The sequence below is a fragment of the Athene cunicularia genome (assembly GCF_003259725.1).
Source record: "Athene cunicularia isolate RWA chromosome 4 unlocalized genomic scaffold, athCun1 chr4_part3, whole genome shotgun sequence".
Lineage (NCBI taxonomy): Eukaryota > Metazoa > Chordata > Aves > Strigiformes > Strigidae > Athene > Athene cunicularia.
Window position 1 is genome coordinate 13,524,423 of NW_020799100.1, and position 24,318 is coordinate 13,548,740.

Sequence of the window (24,318 nt, forward strand, 5' to 3'; positions counted from 1 at the left end):
TAGGTGGAAAACAGCTTTTCTAACCCACAACTGTTATTCAGGAGTCTTCTTTTTTTTTTCATGTGTGAAATCTCAGAAAGTGTAAAAATGTCAAAAGGCCTATGTAAACTAAAAATCTCAACAAGAAATAAGTCTGGGTCAATTTGGGTCATTTTGACATCTTGAAATGTTTCATTTCTATATAACTTTAATCTGACTTTTTTTTTGCTGCTACTTTGTTAAATACAAAAATGAAAAAGTAATTTCAAACTTCAGGATTATTTTTGTTTTCAAACTGTAAAAATGAAATTTTCTCAACATTTTTCCTCACTACTTTCTGTTGAGAGATGCATCAAAACTGTTTCCCCGCAAAAAAAAAAAAAAGTTTCTATGTTGACTTAACACATTTTTTGGCAAGAAAAAAAAGTTTTGTGGAAGTATTCCCAACGAACTCTGGTAATAATATTCTCTTCATTATATCTTATCATCTGCAAGCAAATTAAGTAAACAGGATTGCTACAGAGCCAGAATTTATCAGACGTGTCAAGATAAAGCAGATTCATTTTCTTCAAGTGTTCGTAAGGCAGTCTTTATGGCACAAGAGTGTATGAGAGAATAAACAGTCTTTACTAGTCGTTAAACAGACATAGCAGAACTGAACCATCCAGCTCTTACTTCTAGAAGCTAGCAATTACTTTTTCACACCTCTGGTTTAGTTCCTTTATAAAAAGGAGAAAACCTAATAAATACATCACAATACCTATAACTTACCTGATACCGGCACAGCCTGTTGAACTGGTTATAAATGGTTTCGTTCCCATTTCCCTTTAGTGACACCCTGAACTGCCCTGATATGGTGGGAAATTAGCTCCATACCCTAGCACATTCAAGCCTTGATGTGAACATGCTTGAGCAGTTATGCCTGATCTCCTCAGACAGAAAAAAAGTGTCTTTTTAATGCCAGAATGAGTAAGGGTCTAAAGGGCCTGTGCACTTGCCAGCCTTAGTTTCAGCATTTTGAAGAACCCCAAATTTTGCAGGTAAGAAGACAGAAAACTGAAGTAAAACATAATACTAAGTAAGTACTACTAAAATGAATTAAAATCACACTAGTGTACTTACAGAAGTGCTTTTTATCTGCCATTTCCCAGCTTGTTTCTCTGTGATGAAATTGTTATGGGTTGAACATATTAGGACAGATCTCTTTTCAACTGTAGGTGTCTCATCTGCAGCAGTGCGAGGACTGCAGTGGGCAGGAGTGGGGGATCCGTGATGCTGCTCTGCAGAGCAAGATCCTGGAGCAGTGCTGGCACCCACACAACCCACAGCCCATGCCAAGGCCTAGAGAAAAGTTATTTGCAAGAGCTGCTGCTTTACTGACTCTTGTTTTATGAAACCTTCTGCAGCTGTGACATGTACTGCAGGGATTTCACAGGGTAATTTGGAAAAAAAACACCCTTCCTGCAATTCTCTGTTGGTGTATTCACACTTGCAGAAGTCTTTTCCTCTGCCTAGGGCAAAGGAAGGCTTTCCCTTCTGCAGAAGCTGGAGAACTGAAGAAAATGAATGATAATTCCCCAAATTTGTAGAGAAACATGGTGCTAGTCAGCTAGGGATGCTGCTTCAACCTTTTCAGGCAATTTACAGCATCCTCCTTGCAGCTGAGGGAACTCTTCCAGCATGTGGGAACATATAGTGGGAACATATAGTGGAGATATTTCCTTATTATACATATTTTCTGTCTGTAACTCTAAGCTATGAGCTGTGAAGATAAATCATAGCAGCTGTGCTACATTTGTTTTGGAAAGAATCTAGTGGTACCCCAGAATACAGCTGTCACGGGGAAAATGAAGGGTGGAAGATACTATTTTCAGTCACATAGGAAGATGGTGCTCAGCTATGAATTCTGCCCAAACCCTCTACTGGGTAGGAAGGTCTTTTCCCAGATAACAGTGATCTGAGACAGAGATTGTGATTGGAGAAATGCCCAAAACCTAGGAGTCTTGTTTTCATTCTCTTTAATTTTTTTTTTAACCCCTGGATTATTTTAGAAAATTAAGTTGTTATTAACAAATGGACTGAGATAAAAATCACGCATGAATTAAATATACAAAAAGTTTATTGCCTTCCAGCCTGAGCTGGATGGTGCTAAATTGTGAGGAAATTTGGTTTTCAATGGCAAGCCATTCTGGTAGGGTCTGTTCTTAGGTCTTGAAAAACAGTGCGGAGCTTAGTGTTCTAGCACCAGAAAATCTCCTCCTAAATTAAGGGATACTCTTAGCATGGAGGAATTCCCTGAAGGTTTGCTGCTATCACTCTATCAGCTCTGCAAGCAAGGCATGTTGAAACATGGAGGGAAGAGAGGAAGAGCCTTAAGTGCACAGCTGCTGTTACTCAAAAATCAGGCTAAAGCTCATAAAAATCAGCACACCAGGCACACCTGGGTATGTATAGCTTTGTTTTTGATAGCTCTGTGTGAAGTACATCAGAGCAAACATGCTTCATGCTGCCTGTATTGATAAAGAGATCTTCTAAATGATACTTATCCAAGCAGGAAAAGAGGTAAGAGGATTTGATAGAAGTCTTTTGTGTTCTTGTCTTGTCCGGAAGAATTGTTTAGGATTATAGCTTTGCTCATGTATTATTTGTGTGCATTTTGTATCATTGAGAGTCTCTGTTTTCTGTCTTCACAAAAACGTAGGAGAAAAATTATGCAACCAGCTGCTCACCTCTGGATCAGGCAACATAGCCTGTTGGGTTGAAAGAGTGCGGTCTTGTCTTCTTATTTTGTTAGCCCCTGGGTATCAGTGCAGTGAGCTGTTCTTGGTGAGCCTAAAGGATGGGAGGTCAGGATGTGTGGGTTTGTCTTTTTTTTGTGTGCCTATAATTTTTTTTTTTTGGCCTTTCACTTACATTTCTGTGGTGATGCTGGCAGGAGCATCACCTCTCCAAAATGGTTCTAATTTGGGGTCTTCTCACTAGAAGGAAATGTGTTCAGCTGACTGCTGACACATCTGTATGCAAAAGACTCATGAATGTCAAAACCACTCCTGGGTTAGGAGGTTTGTCATACAAACTGTGCATGTACTAAGTTTGTATGGACTTTGGCCTAGGTTATTTCTGTGATGCCTCGGTAGCTACTTTAGGAAAAAAAAAGCTTTTCAGTGCAAATGAGGTCCCTTGGCATGAGCAGCTCTTTCAGGCCAGAACGTCCTCGTGTGCTGTGGGATGCCCTGCTTGCAGGCTCGCTCCCAGCTGGCCAGCTGCAGACTCTGCTGTGAATGCTCCTCTCTGTCCCAGAGCTATTAGTCACCATCTTACAAGATTAAAAACTTGTTTGTTACTCCTCTGACCAAATGTCTGTAGTGTTACAGGAGAAACTTGCCCTGATCTGGTCCATCCTAGAGACTGACTTGCCCCAGCTATGGCTTAACCAGAAGATAAATCCCACTTGTGTTGTGCTGGAAAGGGATAAGGTGTCACAGCTTGTTTGCAATGTAACGTACGGGAGCGTTGAGGCCTCCTTCCCTGCTGCCTGACCTCTCCTTTGGTTTGGCATTGCTAAGATGTGTGGGTTTGGTTTGGGGAAAAGCAGTTTTGTGGAACCCTGCAAACTATAAATGCTAGCATTGGGAAATACAGTGCGTTAATCTGGGGATGTCTACAAACAGTGTTGTTGTTGGAAGTATGGTGTAAAATACAAAGCTTGATTTAACTATTTTGATATGAACTATTTTGGATGTGAAGCCCTTTAAGAATTTCTCATTGAGCTTTTTGAGTGCAAAGTCACTGGCCTTGAGGGCTTTTTAGAACGATGAGTCAAACGCCTAAGATCAGAAAATTCAGAAGTTAATAAACCCTGCTTTTATATAGATGGTTTGCTTATATTTTGCTTCCTGTTTTTGAAGCCTTTAGGAAATGTATTTTTCATAGTTTGTCTGCGGCTGTGATACCTACTGCCTCAAAGGGCTGGGACTGAAAAACCCAAGACATTAAGACTTGTGAGGAAAACCTGTGACAGGTGGCAACACTGGGCTAGTTTCATTTTTCCCAAAGTAATATGAAAGCAGGAATCTGAGTAACTCATGCTGCTGTCACCTCTTATAGCTGGACTGTGCATTTGTGGCTTAAAAGAAATGAAGTAAAAAGAATTCATTTGATATGAAATAGTAGCAAGTGGGAGCAAGAAGTATTTTAAGATGTTTATCAGAACTCTTTATAATGTTTTAAAAAAAGAACTTTAAGATTGAAATTCCAACTTTGTCTTGTACTTCAGTCGTTCCTGAAAAAAAAAAAAGTTTATTCTGTATTTTTCCCGTTATATGTTAAGATTCAGACCTGTGAGGTGCTATCTCTGTTTCTCTCCTGGGAGCAAGCTGCATGGAGTGTTTGGCTTTGATGTAAGCTCTTGCTTTTCCTGGTCTTGTTTTTCTTGTTATGTTTTAAATATGTATATTATTATAATGAGCAAGCTACCAAAATATCTCTGGCTCTCAGGAACTAAACCCTGTTCTTCCAGCCTCTTCTATCCTGCCCTCCCAATTGCACTACTAGGTGTTGTCACTGAAGCTTCACAGCTCTTCTGTAGCTTGGTGAGAGAAGTGACCTTTTCCATAAGCTGCTGAATGAAGTGGTTTTATCTCACTTCCCATATAAGTTGCAGAACTTACTTTGTTCTCAGTGGGCTGCAGTGGCGTGGTGAGCAGGATCAAGGGGAGAAGTGCAGCACCCTTGTTTCTGAATGAATCAGCTGCTCTGATTCAGAGCTGGGTTTCGTGTTTCAGGGCTTCTGTACTACAGCGTGGTGCTGATATTTTTGGCAGATTAAAGCTCTTCTACATCCGAATGACTACAATAGTGCTTTTATCTAGAAAGTGCAAAGTATTATGTCTTTCAGTCTTCTAAATGAATTTAATGCTATAGAAGCATCAAATGAAACGTTTTGCTTGCTACTGTTATGCCTTATGAATCCTCAATGAAGTTACGATCTTTAGTTTTTGGTTGTTGGGGTTTTTTTCTGCTTTCCCCCTCGGTTCTGTGCTTGAACAATGTCTGTCCTCCCACACAGCTTTGCTGGAGAAGTCAAGGCAGGATTAAGTTCACGTTTCTTTACTTTCAGAGCTCTACTCTTCTGTGCCCAGGGCAGAGTTGCCTGCTGGTTTTTTGGTGCTCATGTCCCTGTATTTTGTGAAGATTCTGTGCCTTAGGTCAGTATATATCATAGTAATAATACACCATCCCTTATTTACAGCAAGTGTGAAGATGTACAACTTGGCTGGTAATGAAAGAGCTTTAAGATAACATGCCTTACTTTGCACTTGTCATTGGCTCAAATGGGATCCTCCGTGCTGAACGGTTTTTTTGATTGCTACAGAGATGGACTACTGCAAGACAATTTCTTGGGTTGCATCAATGTTTCAGAGGCATTTGGTGTTTCTAACATTTTGCATCTCAGCAACTCACAGCCACATGTAAACACTGAGACTTCAGCTGGGTTCAAAATCCTCGTTTTGCTCAGGAGCTGTGAAGTGATATTTTTTCCCATTATGTTTAATGATTGCTGGTTGCCTGTTCCACCCCTGAGGCTTCCAATGGCTTGTATGGTCCGCTGCACTTTGAACATGCCTGCCTTCCCCCAGTCCTCCTTTCTGGTGCAGTATTGCTGATGGGTGTTCCCAGGTGTGTGTTTTGGTAGCCTTGGTCTGGAATAATGCTCAGACACCTGTTTTGCCAGATCTCCTTGCTTTCTTTGAAGATCTTGTTCAAGATGTGTAGAGCAGTAGCGTATCACCACTGGCACAGTTTTTGTTATCTACTATCTGTTGATGGTCTTCATGCCCAAAGTGGTTTTCGAACAGAGAACATCATCCTGTTCTGTGTCACTATCCATCACACTCCACACAGGAATTTCTCCTCGGTAAGGTTCAGGTGTTCATCTAGCCCTGTGTTATGGGCTTCTGTCTTCCTAATCTTCCCATAAGGATCACATATCAACAGGAGTGAATTCACTTTTTTTTGGGGGGGGGCGGGACTTAACAAGACAGTTCATTAAAGGACTTGCAAGCTAAAGTCGTGAGTTCAAACCATATTCCTCATGGATCAACAGGAGTGACTGACCCAGTGGCTTTTTTCCCAAATCATTAGGGAGATAGTGAGTAGTGGTGGCAGCAAGGGTTTGTGCCATTGTCCCCTGGTCTGAAGGTCACAATTTCAGCCCCACAGATTTATTCTCACCAGTAAGACACTGTGGCTCATGGCAGTATCAGTGGGGTGAGACGTGCTCCTGTTAATCTGGGTGGATGAAGCTGATTTTGGCCTCACTGAGTAGTTAGTGTTTCTAGTAGTTATTTGTGTAATAAAACTGGGAACTGAGAAAAGTGTTTGCTAGTTTTGACCTTTATATGCAAATCTCCATTGAGGTCAGATGTGTGTGAGAGAAATGATGCCAGTGTAATTTTAAAATTATGTGATGACATTTGTTAGCTCATGTGCACATTAAAGTCTAATATTGCCTGTTAATTAGTGGAAGTAGCATAATTGTTTCATTTTTAGAGTGCTGCCATTTAACAAAATGTGTTTGTAATGGTTACGTTGCCTGGTGTAAAGTTGCTTAAAATATTAGGTTACCTGGCCTGGTGCTGCTTGTTCTTAAATATTCCCATGATCGTTTCTTTGCATTAGTTGGTGGAAGGTTTAGAAAATGGAAATAAGATGCGCTTTTACTGTCACAGAACTGGAGAGGTGTTTGCAGTTGTTGCACAAATATGCTCAATCCCCATTTTTGCAACTGTTCCAAATGCCAGTCTGCTGATACAGGTGACAAGATTTCCCTTCAGCTAGGATGTGCGGGAAATGTGGCCAAATAAATGGGAATGATACAGGAATCGGGGATTTGGGCTTCTGCTTCTTGGCTTTCCTGTTTGTTAATAGCTCAGGAGGCCGGCAAAATTAATGCACACTGCACAGAAGTTGTACCTATTTGGCACAATGCATGCGTGTATTTGGAATCCCAAACTACTGTTGATGGGGTAGGAGTGTCTGCGTGGCACTTTGCACCTACGTGCAAAGACAGAGTTGACTCTCAAGCAGAGCTTGGTTGTGGTTGCTGATCAAACTGGGGACAAGCCTGATGCAAAGGAATTAATGTGCCGTGTGCCCGAAGAGATGGTTCTGCCTCTGACTCCCCAACCGTAGTTCCTGTCTCTCTGTGCAGTGCTTGCTGTGTGCTGTAGTTGTACTTGCAAACTAAAGTAATTTATGCCTCAGACTGTTGGTTTGAACTTCTTCTCTGGCAAGAGACCCACTCTTTACTCAAAGACTTCAGATGTCACAAAAGATACTGTGCCTGTGGCCTTCAAACATACTTTTGCTCCTTGTGAGCGTAAACAGAGAGGAATTAAATTCCAGATTAACTGGAGTCAGAAGCAAAACTCTCATTCGCTTATCAACGGTGTCAGCATCCAAATTATTTTAGTCTGTGGTGATACTGAAGTTGTTAGAGATCAGAAGCCAGGAGTGATGGACCCGCCCTGTTGTTTCTGATGGAGTAATTCCCTTCTGTAAAGGGCTTGTTGTTGCCAGAGGAACAGAAGTGTTTCTCTTTCAAATGTGCTTTACCCGAAGGGAGGGAATAATGTTTTTCTCCACTTGACAACTGACGGTTTGTTACTTCCTTAACTCTGAGCTGTTCACATAGATCTTACCATGCTGACAAAGTGAAAGCAATTTAGTAATCGTTTTCAAGAAAAAATCAACTCTGCTAGAGTTCAGTTACCTTTGTTCCAGCCATTAAAATGCCGACGCTACCTGATTCATATATAAATTGTTTTGATAGTTTTATTGTTTTTCCTTAGTCAAGTTCATTAAAAGTGCATTTGACCACCTCCCTCTGATGTACTCATGCTAACATGACCTGCGTAAGGAGCGATCGGCCGCCTGTCACCCATTGCTTACACGGGGATGGCTCTTTTTGTTGTGTTGTGGCAAGAGACCCAGCCATCCACAGCCTGGCTGGAAAACATTGCTGATGCACCTCACAAGTTTCACCCAAATTTTAGTAAACATGGGAAAAATATTCCTTTAAAAAAAGCAAGTGGCTGCTTTGCATCCTGCTTGAATGATGCCACTTCTAAATACCTGTTTTCTTTCAGTTCTAAATGTTAGTTTTCCTTTGCAGACTGTTTTTAAGACCAGAGGCTGTGTTTACAATTATAGCATCAGCTTTGTTGGTCTTTAACCTTCGTATTTTCTTCACTGTTACGTTCCTGGTTTTGTCTCAACTTCTCTCCTAATTTCATTTTCTTTGTTGTGGTCCTAACCGTTTTGTTAAATGCAGCCAAGCATCTGCCTGCTCTTTGCAGCACCAGCGATCTCAGGGCTGCCTCCCTTGCTGCAGCATGCCTCGTGCATTCTGTTTGTAACAGAATCCAAATTGTACAAAATCCTTATTTCACGTGTATGCTCATAAAGAGAACTGGGTTAATCCAAATTGCATCAACTTTTATTGACCTTTGCCTTTCACGTCATGGTGGAAACTGGAGTATTTTCCATTATGTATCATCTCCTTCATTTTGTTTTTCCTGACTCATTGACTGATGTCATAGATGACAGTTTGTGTCACTGCAATTTGCTCCCATGGAAATGACTCCTGCACACATGTGTGCAGCATCCGACTCCTCTCTGTTTGCTTGTTACATAATTTGGGAGCTGTCAGAGCTCTACCCCAACGTGCCCATCTGTCTATTCTCTCAAAGTTAATGAGCCTTTTTCTTGCTTCAGGCACGTTACACACCCTGACTTATTCATAGATGATGTCTATTAAAATTGTCAAATGCTTTGAAAATTAAATTATTTCTCTAAATAAAGAGCCTGCTTCTAATATCATTGAAGATATTTCAATGCAATTAGACTATTTTCTTGTAAAATTAAGACTGACTATACTGAGGTTTGTCTGACCAGAGAGGCAATTGAGCCTACTTGTTTAATTGAAGATATCTGTGATTTACTATAGTCTAAGAGCTCAGAATCTGCCCCAGCGTAGTCTGGGAGCAGCAACACAATACAGAATTTACCTGGAATAAAGCATACCAGTTAAAGTGACCTCTCATGGCATGAAGCAGTCAGCATGAGGGGGTTGGTGTGTTTGCTTTTAGAACAGTGGAACATACAGAAAAACATCTGATAATAGTTATATTTCTCAAAATAGTGAAGGGGAATGAAAGAAAAAACCCTACAGTTCATAATAGAGTTGCTACATCAGTTTAAGGAGAATTAACAGTGAATTATGAGTATGAAATAGTAGGACATTAGCTGAAGTTAGATAACAATAAGCAAAGTAAGGAAAAAAGCTCCAATCGGTATCACTGTATTAAGAAAATCAATAGTGAATTTAGTTCATAGTGGAGTGTGGTTTTGCTAGAAAATTTTGGGGAAAAAAGAAAACGAAGTTGTTGTGGTTTTTTTAATAGTCTGTCTTTCCAATTTTTTTTCTTTATTACTAAACCCAAAGCCGATCAAACATTTTGATTTCTGGCCCACTTTTAACTTCTCTCAGCTGTAAGGAAGAAAGGAAAGAAGTTAAAATTAAAGAAATAAAATACTGTTTTAAATAAAAAAGTCAAACGGATCAGATTTCTTTTAAAGTCCAGATAATAAGATTTAATCAAAAAGCCATGTTGTCAGAACAATTTAAAAAGTATTAAAATGTCCCTATTCAATGCTGAGAAGGGAAAGCAGGCTTGCAAGTTGCCTGCATACATGTGCAAGGATGCAGAGAGAAAAGGAAGGGAAAATGGGAAAAGGGTGAAACTTGGGATCCTGGGTTTCAGGATGAAAGCTGGCCCAAGGGAGGAATGCTAATGGCTCTTTGGGCTGAATTTGTGGCTCAGCCTCCTAGAAGCTAGTTTGGGTGTATGTGGATGGAAGGGTAAGTTTAACAGGGCTGTGGGTGACCTCCCCGGGGGATAACTCATGTTACCACCCTGCGGTGCTGCAAGTGAGGAAGAAGCAGGGTGACAACTGATGGAGAGAGCCAAGGCACCAGGTCTAGTGTTGTGGGAGTGAGGAAGAGGGTGTGAAAGCAAGTTGGTACCCAAAGAACCGTGTAATCATTCAGATGCTAAAGACCAGTTAAATGATTGATATAGCTGAAGACAAACATGTACTTTTGTGCAAACACAGAATTTAACAAGAAAGGCAAAGAAATACTTGGAATTCAGAAGATTGTTAGAAGAGGCTTTGCTGAGATATCACAAATGTGCTTGTGCAAGTAGTTTCTTTTCAAAGCAAGAGTCATGACTATGACACTGCCTTACTGGAGCTTACAGAAAGAAATGCACAGATGGTGGTAGTGGTCAGTTCTGTTTTGTTGGAGTCCACCACATACTGTACCACCTTGTACAGTTAAACAAGCCAAGCCTTTTATTCTTTTATTCTCATATGACTCTTGTTCCGGATCTCATCTGCAGTCCAACCACACTTGCTTTGCCCTGCCTGTGAGCTGGAGTATGTGCTGGTGCTGGTCTGCACGGCTGTGTCCCTATGGCACAGCAATCTCCAGTGCTCACGCAACTTCTCCGTGCACTAATGTATCTCGAGTGCAACACACCCGTGGCCTGCTGCCTGGAGCGGGCTCACAGGGGGGGATGCTCCTGCCTGTGAATGCACGGGCTCGTTCCTGTTTGAATCCTCATTCTTGAAAATAGAAGATTAGTGAGTAAAAATACAAGTATTAGGACTCAAGTGAATTGTGCCAGGGGCATTAATTCCTCCTTATCTTTACAAGAAATCCCTTGCTCGGTGTGTGTATGTGTGTATATATATATATATATATATAGCTTAGATTATGTTTGTCTCCTTTCATGTCCCTCTTGTGCTGACGTATGGCTCAGACACCAGAATAATTATCTCTGTTTCCAACTGATAAACTCTTATTTTATAGCCAAATTCTGTTAGTTATTTATAGTTTGTATTATCACATTTCATTATTAGTTATGTGATTAGTTCAGTCCTCAAAGCCATTCAGCTTCTCCTGTGTGATGTTCCAGCCTTTCCCAATGTGGGTGTTGCATGATGGTTTTGAATCATCAGTATATTAATTCCCAAAGTAAATGTTTTGGTTTAGTATCATTACAAAAAATTAGAATGAAATGACTATCAAGATCAAACCTTGCCAATCTCAGTGAACAACTTACTTCCAGACCAGGGTTTGTTTTTTTTCAGCCTAATCCATTTTCATGTCTCTAGCCAATTCCATGGCAGTTTCACAATTGCTCTTCTCATCTTTTTAATCTGGAGTTTACCTAATTTCCCTGGTGACACCATATCAAATGGTTTAATGAAGTCTGTGTAAATTAGAACCACTGTAAATTTTTTTTGCCTAGAGAATGGGGTGTTAAAGCACAAACAAACAAAATCCCAAGACATCAAGTCATGAATGCTACAATGTGCATCTGGGAAACTTGTCTTGTCTTGCGTTTTATAGAGCTTTGCATGTATCTCCATGTCTTTTCCTTTTAAATCTGTTTTGAAATTTTGTCTGGTGAAGGTCAACCTAAAAGATTTATAATGGTGTGGATCATTTTTTATCTCTAAATCCAGGTATCACACAGACCAGATCCTTTAAATGTTTCAGACTGATGTTGTTCTTTGTCTTTTTAATACCTGTTTTAAGAGTTTTCTTTTCTACCTACTTTTGTCTTTAGGGTTTTCTTTGGTACTGATCCAGTTGAGATATACTTAGATCAGAGAAGTGACTTTCTGAGTTTATACTGTCAGTCATCCCCTTTCAAGTCCATATGGATCAGTTTTCTAAGGAGGGAAAAAAAGAAAACAAAATAAAACCCACTAAAAATCAACAAAAAACCCCCACCCTTGCATTTTTGCAGTGTTCTTTAGGTGTGTGGTATTTTGAATTTTTTTAGTTGTTTTTTTAAAATCTCTTTAAGGAATTACTTAATTTACCTTTCATCAGTCTTTGTTGCCTAACTTTCCTAGGAACCAATGTATTCCTTGTATATTAAATTGCCATGTGAGAGCCTGTAAAACTGGAAGAGGAAAAATACAGCTGCTAGGTCATGGTCCCCTCCTCTGCTGAGGAAGGCAGTAGAGCATCTCTACGGACCTTAAAGAAGAGGTGCGGTGGTGGGACCAGAGCTTTGATGTGTAAGAGGCTGCACACTGCCAAAAGCTGGGCTTGAATCACTCTCTGAGCATTAATCCATACAGTAGAAACCTTTGGCTGTTCTTGCCATGAATAGTTACATTTTCTACCTAACTGTTCTTATATCAACTGTTGTTATGTATGAGAATACAGGTAAGCCATGTCACCTGAATGATTCAATAATCCCTTCACTGACATTGTACAGGTATGTGAAAACATATATTATACTATTATAGTAAAAGCCCTTTTTTCAGAGTGTTTTTTCAGTTCATTAGAGACACTTTCTGTTATGCTTTGCCCTGTGCTTTGCTTTTTCCTGGATTATCTGATGCTTTTTTTTTTTTTTTGAAGATGTTTAGGCAGCACTGACAACAGGAGGGGCACTCTGGCATCTATTAATAATGCACCACCACATTAGGTAGGAAGCCTCTAATTCAAAGCTCAGAGAGCTATTTATTTTAAATTATAAGATGTTTAAATTAGAGGGTTCTGCAGGTTCAGGTGCTTACTGGGAAAATTAATTTAAGGGAGAAGTGTTTTCAGCTGTGTGAGCCCCATGGTGAGCAGTTGTGTTCTGGTGATGTACCACGGGCATGACGGGTCAAGCTGCCTGAGCCCAGGGTCCATGTGCAAAGAGAAGGGGAGATTCTCCCTGGATCATGTGTGGCATGTGGTACAGGGTGTGCCCCACGTCACTGCATAATAAATTCCAGTTTCCTCATTAGAAAATGAATGATGTTACCAAACTGTCCTGATTCTAGAAGACAACTGGAGTGAAAATCAAACGATTTCTTGTTTAAGATATTTGCCTTATTAAGTAATAGATGAGTTGTCACCATTCCCCTAAAAATGGGCACATGTGTTTTATGTAATGGTGTGTGTACGTTCATGCCATGACTCATGATCTGGCCTGGTGAATATTCATGTTCTTCCTTTCCAGATGAACTTCTGCTCTCAATTACTAATGCAAAGTATGCACAACAACTTCAGAATATCAGGTTCATTTTTATCGAATGTGACCCTTCCCCGAAACCATCATTTGAAAAGAAATCATATCCTGATTTTTATATTATTTAGATGCATGTATGTAATTTAGATATGTTTTCCTACAGGTCCATACATACTGGTAAACAAATGCCATATATGTAGTGTCAGAATTATGAAGCTCTTCAACCACACACAGGATAGAGCACTGTGCTGCAAAAACTGCTGAAAATTGTAGTTTTTTGGATTTAAATAGATGTGGCTTTAAAACTTTCAAAAAGTAAGCTACAGAAAGCCAAGCAAGAAGTGGTTTGGTTGTTTTATGAATGTTTTATTTTGTTAGCAAACATTGCAAGTGCTCACTTCCACACCTCAATACTACAAACAAAGAGCTGTCATGCAAAGCATTTGAGAGAAAAACTGGTTTTCTTGTGAGTAGGAAAGAGTTTAATAGTACTTTACTATAACAGCCCTGAAAAGCTGAGGGCAAAAATACCTACCACTTAAGATTTTTCCACCAGCGTTGCATTTGACGTTTATCACGTCATATGGCTGAATTAAAAAGGGACTGAGGGAATTTCACCCCAGTGGTGGCAGAAGTGGGGTCTTTAAACTACAAGAGCTGCCTTGGGGGATTATGCAAATTGTCAAACCTCTGTGTTACAGGGAGCAAATACATACAGTGCCTATAGCAAGTGTTGACTTTTTAATGCTGGTATTGAATGTTTTCAGTTATTAATAAGGATGAAGCAAAACCCAAATTTTAATTCACAATTAACTCCATGCACAACGGCAGGTAAATATCCCACACAATGATGACCCCAAGATGTACCTACCAAGGAGGCTGTGGGATGCTCAGCTGGACTTTTTACAAAGGTGAATTTCAGCCACTGGGGACCTGCTTATTTAAGAATAAATATAAGAATTACCCCCCCAAAAAAGGTAGTTTAGAATGATATCTATGCACAGAAAATATGAACAACTATGGTGTAATCATTCCAAGAAGTTAGGACAACATGTGATGAGACTCAGATTTATTATGTTGCAGCATTACTGTGTGTCTGAGCTGAGGGCACGATTATCTTTGCAAGGAGTGGTAGAGTATCTACATCTTCTTGTAAGGTTCCCAGGTGCTCTTCCACCAAGGGAAAATAAAAACCAAGGATGCTAGTCTTACTGCCAAAAGGTAGATTAAGATCTCTTCTGTGTTCTTGTATTGCCTTGAAATGTCTAGAAAATAAATTAATGCCTTTCTGACTCAGTATGAGGGAAGAGACAGAGAGGGAAATTAATGCTATTTGGTTTTGGACAGAGTGGCAGTGATTCATTATTATAACCCTACAAAATATCATTACTTGAGCTTGTGTCTGAGAAAATCCATTTTCCTCTTGCTGTGAAAAAATGAAATATTCTTTTTTAGTTTGCAGGTAATTAAATAGTTATTTTGTGTGTTGGAATTAAAAAAAAATGGTAAAAAGCTGTGTTTGGGGAGGTTTCCCTAAGGTTTTATTAAATGTTTTTGATTTATCTCCAGTACCTGCTGGGAATGCTTCCAGAATTTCTTGTAAAACTGAAGAGAGAGTATTGAATACTTCCTTGAAAGAAAATCCCTAATCAAAGCGCTAGTACTTGTGGTCCCCAGTTCAAAAGTGTCTCTGGAAAGTATTTGCATACTTGAAATTAGGCATAAGCAGTTTTCTGGACTGCATCCTCAGTTAATTTTGAACTGGGTATCTGCAGAATAATCATTAGATTTTGATTTTTCTTTTCCCACTGAAATGATTGTGGAAATGTGCCTCTGTTCATAGTGCATGTATTGCTTTCAAAGGACAGGATGACTTCCTGATACTACTAAGTGACCAAAACAAATTGGAGCTTTCTACAATTGCTGCTTTTCAGAATATACTTGAACTGTAGGTTCCTCAGACACCTGCAACCTCAACGGGTGATCAGAGGTGAGGACTTGACATCACAGTGTGCACCTCCATGGTGTGATAGGGGATGTGCTGGTGCAGCTGTAGGGTCCTGGTCCCCTCTTCATGCAGGCTAGGGGCCTCACGGCTGTGCTCTCCCACCTGGGTTCAGTTTTATTTCTGGTCTTGGGGAAACTAAAGGGAACAGGATGCGCCGGTCTTATCCTGAGCCTGTGTAGTAGGGACAAACACCCCCAGGTCAGACAGCTTTGTTCAGAAGAACATTCCTGATTCAATCGTACAATAATTTAGTCTGGAAGGGACCTTGAAGATCTCTAGTCAAACCCCATGCTTGAGACATGACTAAATTCAAAGTTAGGTCGGGTATCTGACCCAGCTGTGGTTTTGAGCATCTCTAAGGTTGGCGATTCTGTGGTCTGACTCGCTTGCCTGACCACCCTCACTGTCATTTCTTTTGTCTATTTTTTCCTATTTTATATACGATTTCCTTAGATCTATTACTGTGACATTTGCTCCTTGTTGTTTAGCTGTGAAGCTTGTGGAAGAGTCTCACTGTCTTCTCTGTAAGCTCCAGTGGGGAGCTGTAGACAGGAAATCCATTCCTGTTCAGTGCCTTTTCTGTGGGCTGAACCAAACCCAGCATTTAATGTGCTTCAGCCCAAATCACCTTGGTGGTCTCTATTAGACTTGCTGCATTCTTACAATCCATTTGAAAATAGATCTGCACAGAAATAGGGATGCATATTAGTACTGTTTTATGAAAAGGAGAAAGATGAGTTGCAAGTGCCTAAAATGCAGAATTCTGCAAATATAATTTTATTCAGTCACTAAAACTAAAGGGGCCCTTGCAAGTGTGTCTTGAAAAGATGTATTTTAAAGCAACCTTATATTCCAAAGAAAAATGAAAATTAATTTGGCAATTTAAAAAAAAAAAAAAAAAAAAAAAAAAGTTAAGATGCAAATTAGAAGGAAATACAGAGTTTAGAGTGAAGAATGAAGCCTTAAGCCTGCCTAAACAGTGTATCCTATTATATAATTTTAAATTGTTTGCCATTTTGTAAAGGGCTTCATGGAGCTATAACAATTTACATCAGCTATCTGGCTCAGATAGTTGTGAACTATCTGCAACTGGTTTCTTGTCAAAAACTGTAGTACTTGCAGTTCAGTTTACCTGACTTCAGATTTATTTTCACCCTTATGGAGGTCTACCATCAAAGCCAAGGCTGAAGGAAAAACTTTTAAATATGTTTCATCTTTAACAATTTGTTGGCTTTCATCTGCTTATCAATCTGAATGTGACTTTGAGACCTGAACACTGCTGATAGTTTAGGAGGAAAAAAAATCTCTTTTGTTCACATGTAGCCTTTGTGCCTTTAACAAGACACTGGACATTGCTTTTTTACTTGTGGGGAGGGAATTGCATCACTTTTGGTCGTGAAGTACTTCTTGTTTTTTTTACAGCAAGACCGTGAATTAATGTGTTAATCTCCTCTATGATTCTGCCTGAGACTCGGGTTCTTTTATTGGGCTAAATTGACAATCACTGATTTCTTACCCAATTTCAAATGCATATTGTTAACATTTGGGCTATGAGTCCCAGAGAGTTATTAAATGATCTACGAGAGTGCAGGAGCTCTGCAGTCTGTCCAGGAGAGGCAGGATCCTGGCAACGTGTTGAGTTCTCAGCAGGTAGTTGATTTTCTCCAGGAAAAAATGTTCCGAGCTGTGAGGGGTAAAACAACTAAAGATGAATGCATTTAATTCAAAGGAAAAAAATAATTGTGTTTATTCCAAGAAAGGTTGGTTGGTTTGTTTTCTCCTTTTAGCAAGAGTAATGGTGGTAAACACTCACAAAGGCGTGTGAACTCCCCAGTGCTCCACCAGTACAGACTTATGAACCACTGTAGCTTTTGTTTCCCTTTGACTTAACCTTCAAGAATATCTGAAAACTTCAGCACACCAAACTCTTGCTTTAAATAATTTATTTGTTCTTAGAAAAACATTTTTGTTTCTGTTAACCAGTTTATTCTAAACTGGATTTAGACTGAAAGAAAAAAAATGTGCCTTAAGAACTCATTACTTACCTCTATAAAAAAGCAAGAGTGTCAGACAAGAACTTGGGTTTGCTGAATGTTTCAATTACAGTTTTAAGGACTGTCAGTAGTAGATTGAACTGGAATTGATGATTGACCACAAAATTCAATATGTGTGCCTTGAAATTAGATATTGGAGAAAATCTGTAGTAAGCACAGCTTTTAATTTAAAATTATGGAGATATTTCTTAAATATATGCAGAATTCATGAATAAAATGTGGATTATTTTTCTGGTACAGTGATGTGCTTAGAAGACTGTAGCTGAAGGAATTAGTCATAAAGTTTCACCTTGTGGAGACTGAGGGATGCAGTGAAAAAGAAAACTGACTTCAAGCCAGAATCCATGTAAAATAATAAAAGTATTAACAAAACAATAGGATGGTTAATTCTGAAGGTGGGCCCTAATCTTCAGCATTGCTATAGTCAAATTCTTATGTATCATTTTTCAAAATGAACATGCAAAATGCGTCCTCTATTGATTAAGGCAGTTGAGATGGGGTGGGTTTTGGTTCTGGGGTTTTTTTTTTTAATTTTACCTTTACAGTCTTGGATAAAACCTATACAACTTTTGAAAACCCTTGTTATCCTGATGTCCTCTCCAAGGTATTCCCACCACTAGAGAACCTGATACTATTCTAGGATGAATAGCAATGATTCCCCAGCAGTGAAAACTAAAAATAAAACAATAAATAAAGGCAACGTATAAAAATAAAAATAAAAAAAGGGAAGGGAGGTGTCAATAAGACTTGATAAGGATTGTAGCATAGGGTTTGTCACAAAAATGTGGTAGAATGGAGCCAGAAGCATTGACTAAGACTTAATTCACCTCTCTTCGATGTATTTTTTTTTTCTTATGCCAAGGTAAGAGGTGAAGGTGTGTTGCTGTTCGTGCCAGACCTGATGATGGCTGAATTTAGGGAATGTCAAAACAAGCAGTGATGCTGCTCTGGTCTGAGGGTGCTCTTCCTTACTCCGTTTCCTGGGTGTGGGGACCTGGTCACACCCAGGGGCAGCTGTTGGTGGCAACGAGAGCGAGGGCTGCCAACTTCTGTCTAGCCACTGTCAGGGACAAGGTGACTTACAGAGCAGTGCCAACATCTTCAATCCATCTAAACCAAGAATTTGGGGCTATAGGATAAGGCAGAACTCCTTACTTTTTTTTCTACACATCTCTCCTATATATGTACGCAGTTATTTCAGGTATTGCATTTCCGTAAGTGCACCTGGAAAATGCTTTTTTAGGTGTCTTTTTGATATTTTTTTTTTCTTTCTAGTTCTGTATAGGCACAAAAATAGTAATGGCTCTTTTCATGAGCCACTCCAAGTAATAGGCAGGTGAATGGGCCAAGTTTTAAAAGAAATCATAATTTCTTCAAATAGCAAAGATGGAATTTGGAGTCTGAGATTCATTTTTACTATTCTAGTCCTAATTAAAAAAACTTAGTTTCTCAATATCATAGCGTAATTTTACTCTTGCATGTGGAACATTTTTAACTACTGACAGGAGTGTGGGGGGAAGATTGAGAAATCTGTTAGACTTTTGAAAATGTAATTTTCTTGTGGAGAAGTTAGTGTGTACCAGATTTGCAGAATTTACTTTGTGTAGAAAGCGTTTTGCTCAGTCTATGTCTGTGTGTGTTTGAAAAATTGTTTGTTTAGAGCCTGCAAATGAATTTTGAAGTCTCCCTTTCTTAGGCATTCCTGACAAAACCCATTTTTCTCCTGAAGATAATTTATTTCAAAGCAAATTGTATTTGGTGGCTAGTATAATTTTCAAACCCCATGCTTTGCTGTGCATTAGTAGCCAAATAACATACATTTTCTTTTTAATAATAAAACTGATGAATAAGCTAGTGATAATTCTGCCTACTGATTTTTATTTTAACTCCATGTTCTGATGCAACATCAGGCATGGAATAATGCAAATACATTAGTGAAATGCAAGAGAGTGACCCTACTGACCATTTCAGAATTCAGTGCTGAGCAGTTACCAAATTAGACATTTTAAATTCAGAAATCTTCTCTTTCAGCTATGTTGGTTTTAGGGCATTTTTTTATGCTCCAGAGTTGAGGTATCTACCTGCCCATGTTTCTTTGGCAACCCCAACTAGCACATGCTAAGCACATCCATGGAGAGCGTGGTGGTAGTGTCACCTTCTCCAAAACCTCCAAGAACTCAGACCTGGGAATACATAAGACCAGAGCTGGGTGCGCTGCTGTCTGACCATGTCCTGTTGTTTGAGCATGAACTTTCTCCTCATCCTGCCAAAGTTGTGGCATGATCAGGAGTGCCCAAAAGTCATAGAACCAAAGAGAGGGAGTTTCTAGAGACCCAAAAATTCCCATTGGCTTTAATAGGGTTTTCCTGCACAGCTGAAGTGCCACAAAGGTATCTAATGTCTCCTTCACTGTGGAAAGGTGATTTGGAAAAATGGTTAATTTTGTTAACAGCTTTAAAGTAAAAGCTGTGTCTTGAAAAAACTGCTCAAGTATTTTGAAACTTTCTAAGGACTTTTTTTAGATCAGCTAAGTTGGAAAAATAAATGGTCCGGTGACTACTTGCTAATTCATCTGCATGTGCAGCTGCAAAATTATTTTCTGTGCACATAGTGCAAGACTGCTTCCTAAATATGAGGTTTAGAGGCCCTTTGGGAGTAATTAACTATAATGCAGAAGCAAATCTGGGTTCATTGTATGCACTGCTCATTTAAGAAATGTTTTTCTGCACAAAGCCCATTAGTAAGTTTCCAAAACCTCTGTGAATGTTAAACATTTTATTATAGGACTCTGAGCACTTCTTATTTTACATAAACTCTAATGTAATCCGATGAATTACATTTAGCTTTTGATCCCTGGATAGCAAATTACTGTCACATGTGTGCCACAGTGTATTCAAGGGATAAAATCTGGCTTTTATTCAGTGTAACAGTGATAGAAAAGCTTTTTTTCCTGTGGACTACGCAAAAAGTTGACGATGTGCTCCAATTAAGTTGCATGGTATTGATTTTTTTTCTACTTACTGAACAACTTCCATACAGTATATGGGTTGTTTTGTTTTGGGTTTTTTTTTATTAAATTTATTCTGCTAACTGCTTTTCTTCTGTGCTTTTAGTCCTATGCTGTACATGGTTGTTAGGATCCTGACTCTGATGCAATGGAAACGCAAAGCAAAGCTGCTGTTTTCATCAGTTGTACAGGACTGGCAGTCAAAACAACTGAGTTCCTGAGGATGTGATTTAGCCAGGATTGGGAGCACATGCCCTTAGCCTCAGTGGGTGTAAGCATGTGCCTGAAGTTAAGAGTATGTTTAATCTGCTGAATTAGGTCGATGCATGAGGCTAATGGACTCCTTCAGCAGCAGCAGCAGCGTGATGCTTTCCGACCTGTATTACACAGGCAGTCAGGGGATGCAATCTGACTTGCCCTCACTATCAACTAATTTGTGAAGAAGCATAAATCATGTGAGATACTCTTAGGAAATCTATCCTACCAACTGTGTGTGATGAGGGTGCTGATACTTGCACGTGCTGGGCAGTATCGCTGGGCAGCAGGCTGGTGGGACTGGGCTTACTGGCCCAGTTGCATGCTACTAATCAGCACAGAAGCAGAGTGGCCCAAAAACAGATGAAGAGCAGAAATAATGGCTCTGCTTTTATGAAAGCTTGTCCTTTCTCTTCTCTTAACTGTTTGTTATCTGTTTGGAGAGATTGACAGCATAGCATCGTTTGTTATCTAATATATAATGAAATATATATTGCATCTTATCCACCATTTATTTCCCAATAAAAAACAAACTGTAGGAGAGTTAATCATTAACATTTAAGAGTTTTTACACCACCTGTGCTTTATCTCAGAATGTGCAAAATATATCCGAACACTTCCATTTAAGGTGATGGTTTACACGGCTTTGGTTGCAATATCTGGATTGGTTGAATTTTGTGCAATTACTATTTTACACAGCAGCAGAGTATCTGTGAAGTGGCTATCAATTGAAATGTATTTTGCTCTTCAGACTTGCTTTTGCAGGTTTCACAAAACATTTAATTAGTGATAATCGGTTTTTAACCAGCCAGAGCACACTGATGTGATTCTCTCTCTTCCCCATAATTGTAGGCATAGTTCCTACCCATAAGATAAATTACTTGCAGTCTGGAGAACATCCTAGCCAGCAGGAAGGGAGACAATAAGAATGCCATTTGTATGGGGATAAAGAAGGTGTTGTGTGTACTGTCATTTCACTGAAGGATATACTTTTTCTCTCCTTTTCAGAATGGTGGACCTGGAAACCAGCTGGAGATTGCAAAGTCTCCTTTTCCTTGAGGTTGCTGGTCAGTGGTCACCTTTCACCACACCCAAGGAAACTAGAAGAGTTCCACGTTAACTTCTGTAAGGTTTGTTTCACTATGGAAGATCAAATGATTTTCTGGCTCAGGTTTTGTGAAGTTCGGCACCTGCCTTGGACCCGCAGTTTGGAAAAGGGATCATCTCTGAGGCACGGTTAAGAGACAGAAAAACCAGTCCCAGACGATGAGCACTTTAAGTAGCACTGGAATATTACTCAGCTTAACGACAGTGTCTGTTACGCTGGATTTTAGTTTGCATGGTGGTCTGATGGCTTGGTCCTTAAGCAGCAATTTGACTCTGAATCAGAGTTTGCCTACATCTGATCCTCTTAATGCCTCTGAGAAGGGCGAAGTCTCTCGGATGTCCGTGAGGGAGAAGAACTGGCCAGCCCTCCTGATCTTGGTTGTCATCCTGTTGACCATTGGGGGGAACATATTGGTAATTATGGCTGTGTCCTTGGAGAAGAAGTTGCAGAATGCCACAAACTTCTTCCTGATGTCCTTGGCGGTGGCAGACATGCTGGTGGGTATCCTGGTCATGCCCGTGTCGCTCATTACAGTCCTGTACGGTAAGTGGCTTCCCTCCTTGTTTGACTATACGCTTTTGCAGGGAATCCCGAGGCTGCAGCAATCTGCTTTGCCCAATTTTTCATGTGTTGGTAGTTTGGGGAGTATCAGTGTGGACTTGGCCATGGCTCTGTGCTGAGGTTCACGCTCTCCCGGGTGAGGGTGATGCTCTGCTGGGAGTAGTTTGTTTCTGTGCTGATGGGAATGACCCATGAATGGGGTCAGCATCGTTGGGTTGTTTTTATTGCTGAGGCCACTCAGAGAAACTGGAACAGTGTGTCGCCTTTTTACCTTTTGGTTGGACTGCCCCAAAATTATCTAGGGCAGAGAGCTTACAGAAAAGCTGGGAGTGTGTGACTAAGCTCGATCAGAATCAGTCCTTGAGCTCCTACTGATACCTGATATTAGTGGGATTTGAGCAATAATGTGGTTAACAAAGGAAGCTTGCGCTATTAGATTTGGCATTCAAATAAAAGTCTTACCTCTTGCCATTTATATCTGAGCTTGTCTTGTTGCCTTTCAGGGGGTCATTTTGCCATTTTGTGCCTCAGTTTCCTTATCTCTAAGCTAAGCAAATGCCCTTCACTTTAAAACACTGCTTGTATAGATGCAAGCATTTATTTCTATAATACTAGGGTTGGTGTGTTTATGCTGAAGTGGGGCATTGCTCCTGCGCTCAAGTGTAGAAGCGCTGTTAGCACTTCAAAGGAGTAAAATATCAAACATGTTCAACTTTCTTATCTGTCTGAAACTTCAAATCCAATTCAGTATGGTGCTGGGACGGACTCTCCATCCCTGGGTATTACAAAGGGGTATTGCGTTTGCCTCTGTATCTCTGATCACCGTGTTTGTACGCTCATGGATGAATATTATGTGCGTGTGTTTAAAAGATAACGCTTAATCATTTTTGAAGTCTGTTTTCAGATTTTTCTTTGAAAAGTATTTTAACATTGATATTTCTTAGAAACAAATAATGCTGTTTACTTGCAGATTTGATTAGAAATTGGTTTACTGTCCTATAAAGTAAAACGTAGGGATATTTATGTGACTTCTTCATTTGCTTAAATGATTAAGTTAGACAGAGATTCATTTCTAAAACACATTGATCAAGTACACGTCATTCCAAAGCTTATATAACTCGTCTACAGTGAGTTAAATCAATATGTGATTTAGGTACAGACCTAGCCATCGAGATCTTAGGCATAAAGCCTTTTATTTTGCGCTGTCAGAATAGTTACATCTCTAAATCTTCTGTGTATTACAACACATGTATTTTATTTTTAGCATTTTACTCCAGTTCCCTGGAGCTTGAAAGGGAGCATATAAATACTGAATTATTTGATTGACCTGCACTTGCATAAATTCTGGGTTAGCCAGTGATTCTAAAAAGGTGAATTTATGGTAGTGATCTTTCTATATACATACTTTCTGAGTCCTTGGAAACTAATGGAAATGGATTTTCTGTTCTGCCTAGAAAATGATTACTTAAGGTTGTTTAAAGGTGTAAAGCATGCTGCATATTTAGAGACAAGTAAGTATCATTGATCTGAAGAGGAATTGCAATTATTCCTCTCTTCTACCGAAGCACTAGTATGTTGATGGCCCAAACGTTTCTCCGCAGGCAAACAGCACTAAATAGACCTTTTTTTTTTTTTTTTTTTTTTTTTCTGGCAAAAGTTATAATTTCAGAACAGGGATGAAGAACTTGTGGAAATACTGTGAAAAATGAGAATAGCTGCTGTTAACTTCAGGGGCACCATGAGGCTGCTGAAACCATGCTGGGTGCTGGTACTGCTCCCTTGGGCTGGACCAAAGCAGGCGTTGTGAGGGGAGGAAGAAAAACTCCACTTGGGGAAAACAGAGACTCAGAGGAACTTGTGGACTGATTTGAATAGGACCCCTGTGAAACCACTTTTCTATATTATTTAAACTATAATTGTGGGAGTAAGCAGCCAGGGCTGTGCCATTCCAGCAGCAAGGGGTGAAGGCTGTCAGAAGAGAAAGTCTGTCCCCTCTCCCAAGTGATCATTTGTTAATTCATCCTGAAAATAAACACTTGGTTTGATACACAGAAGTTAAAAGGGCATGGACTGACTGGCTATGTCTGAGAGAGGACAAAAGGAAAAAGACCAAGGTTGTGTCAAGAGTATTGCTCTTCTTTAAATCCACCATAACATACAGACAGACACCCTTTTCTAGGCATCTAGAAAAATCACAGAATCAACTAGGTTGGAAAGGATCTTGGAGATCTAGTCCA

At 39.7% G+C, this 24,318-nt stretch overlaps 1 protein-coding gene across 10 annotated transcripts in view; it reads left to right on the forward strand.

Moving 5' to 3' along the window:
* Window positions 1–24,318, forward strand: part of HTR2C (5-hydroxytryptamine receptor 2C) — a 242,885-nt gene that overhangs the window by 173,311 nt on the left and 45,256 nt on the right. For all 10 annotated transcript variants that reach the window (XM_026848406.1, XM_026848397.1, XM_026848405.1 and 7 more), the window contains one exon: window positions 21,421–22,063. In XM_026848406.1, the coding sequence (XP_026704207.1) occupies window positions 21,679–22,063 (385 nt within the window). In that variant the 5' untranslated portion in view covers window positions 21,421–21,678. The remainder of the gene's footprint in view (window positions 1–21,420; window positions 22,064–24,318) is intronic.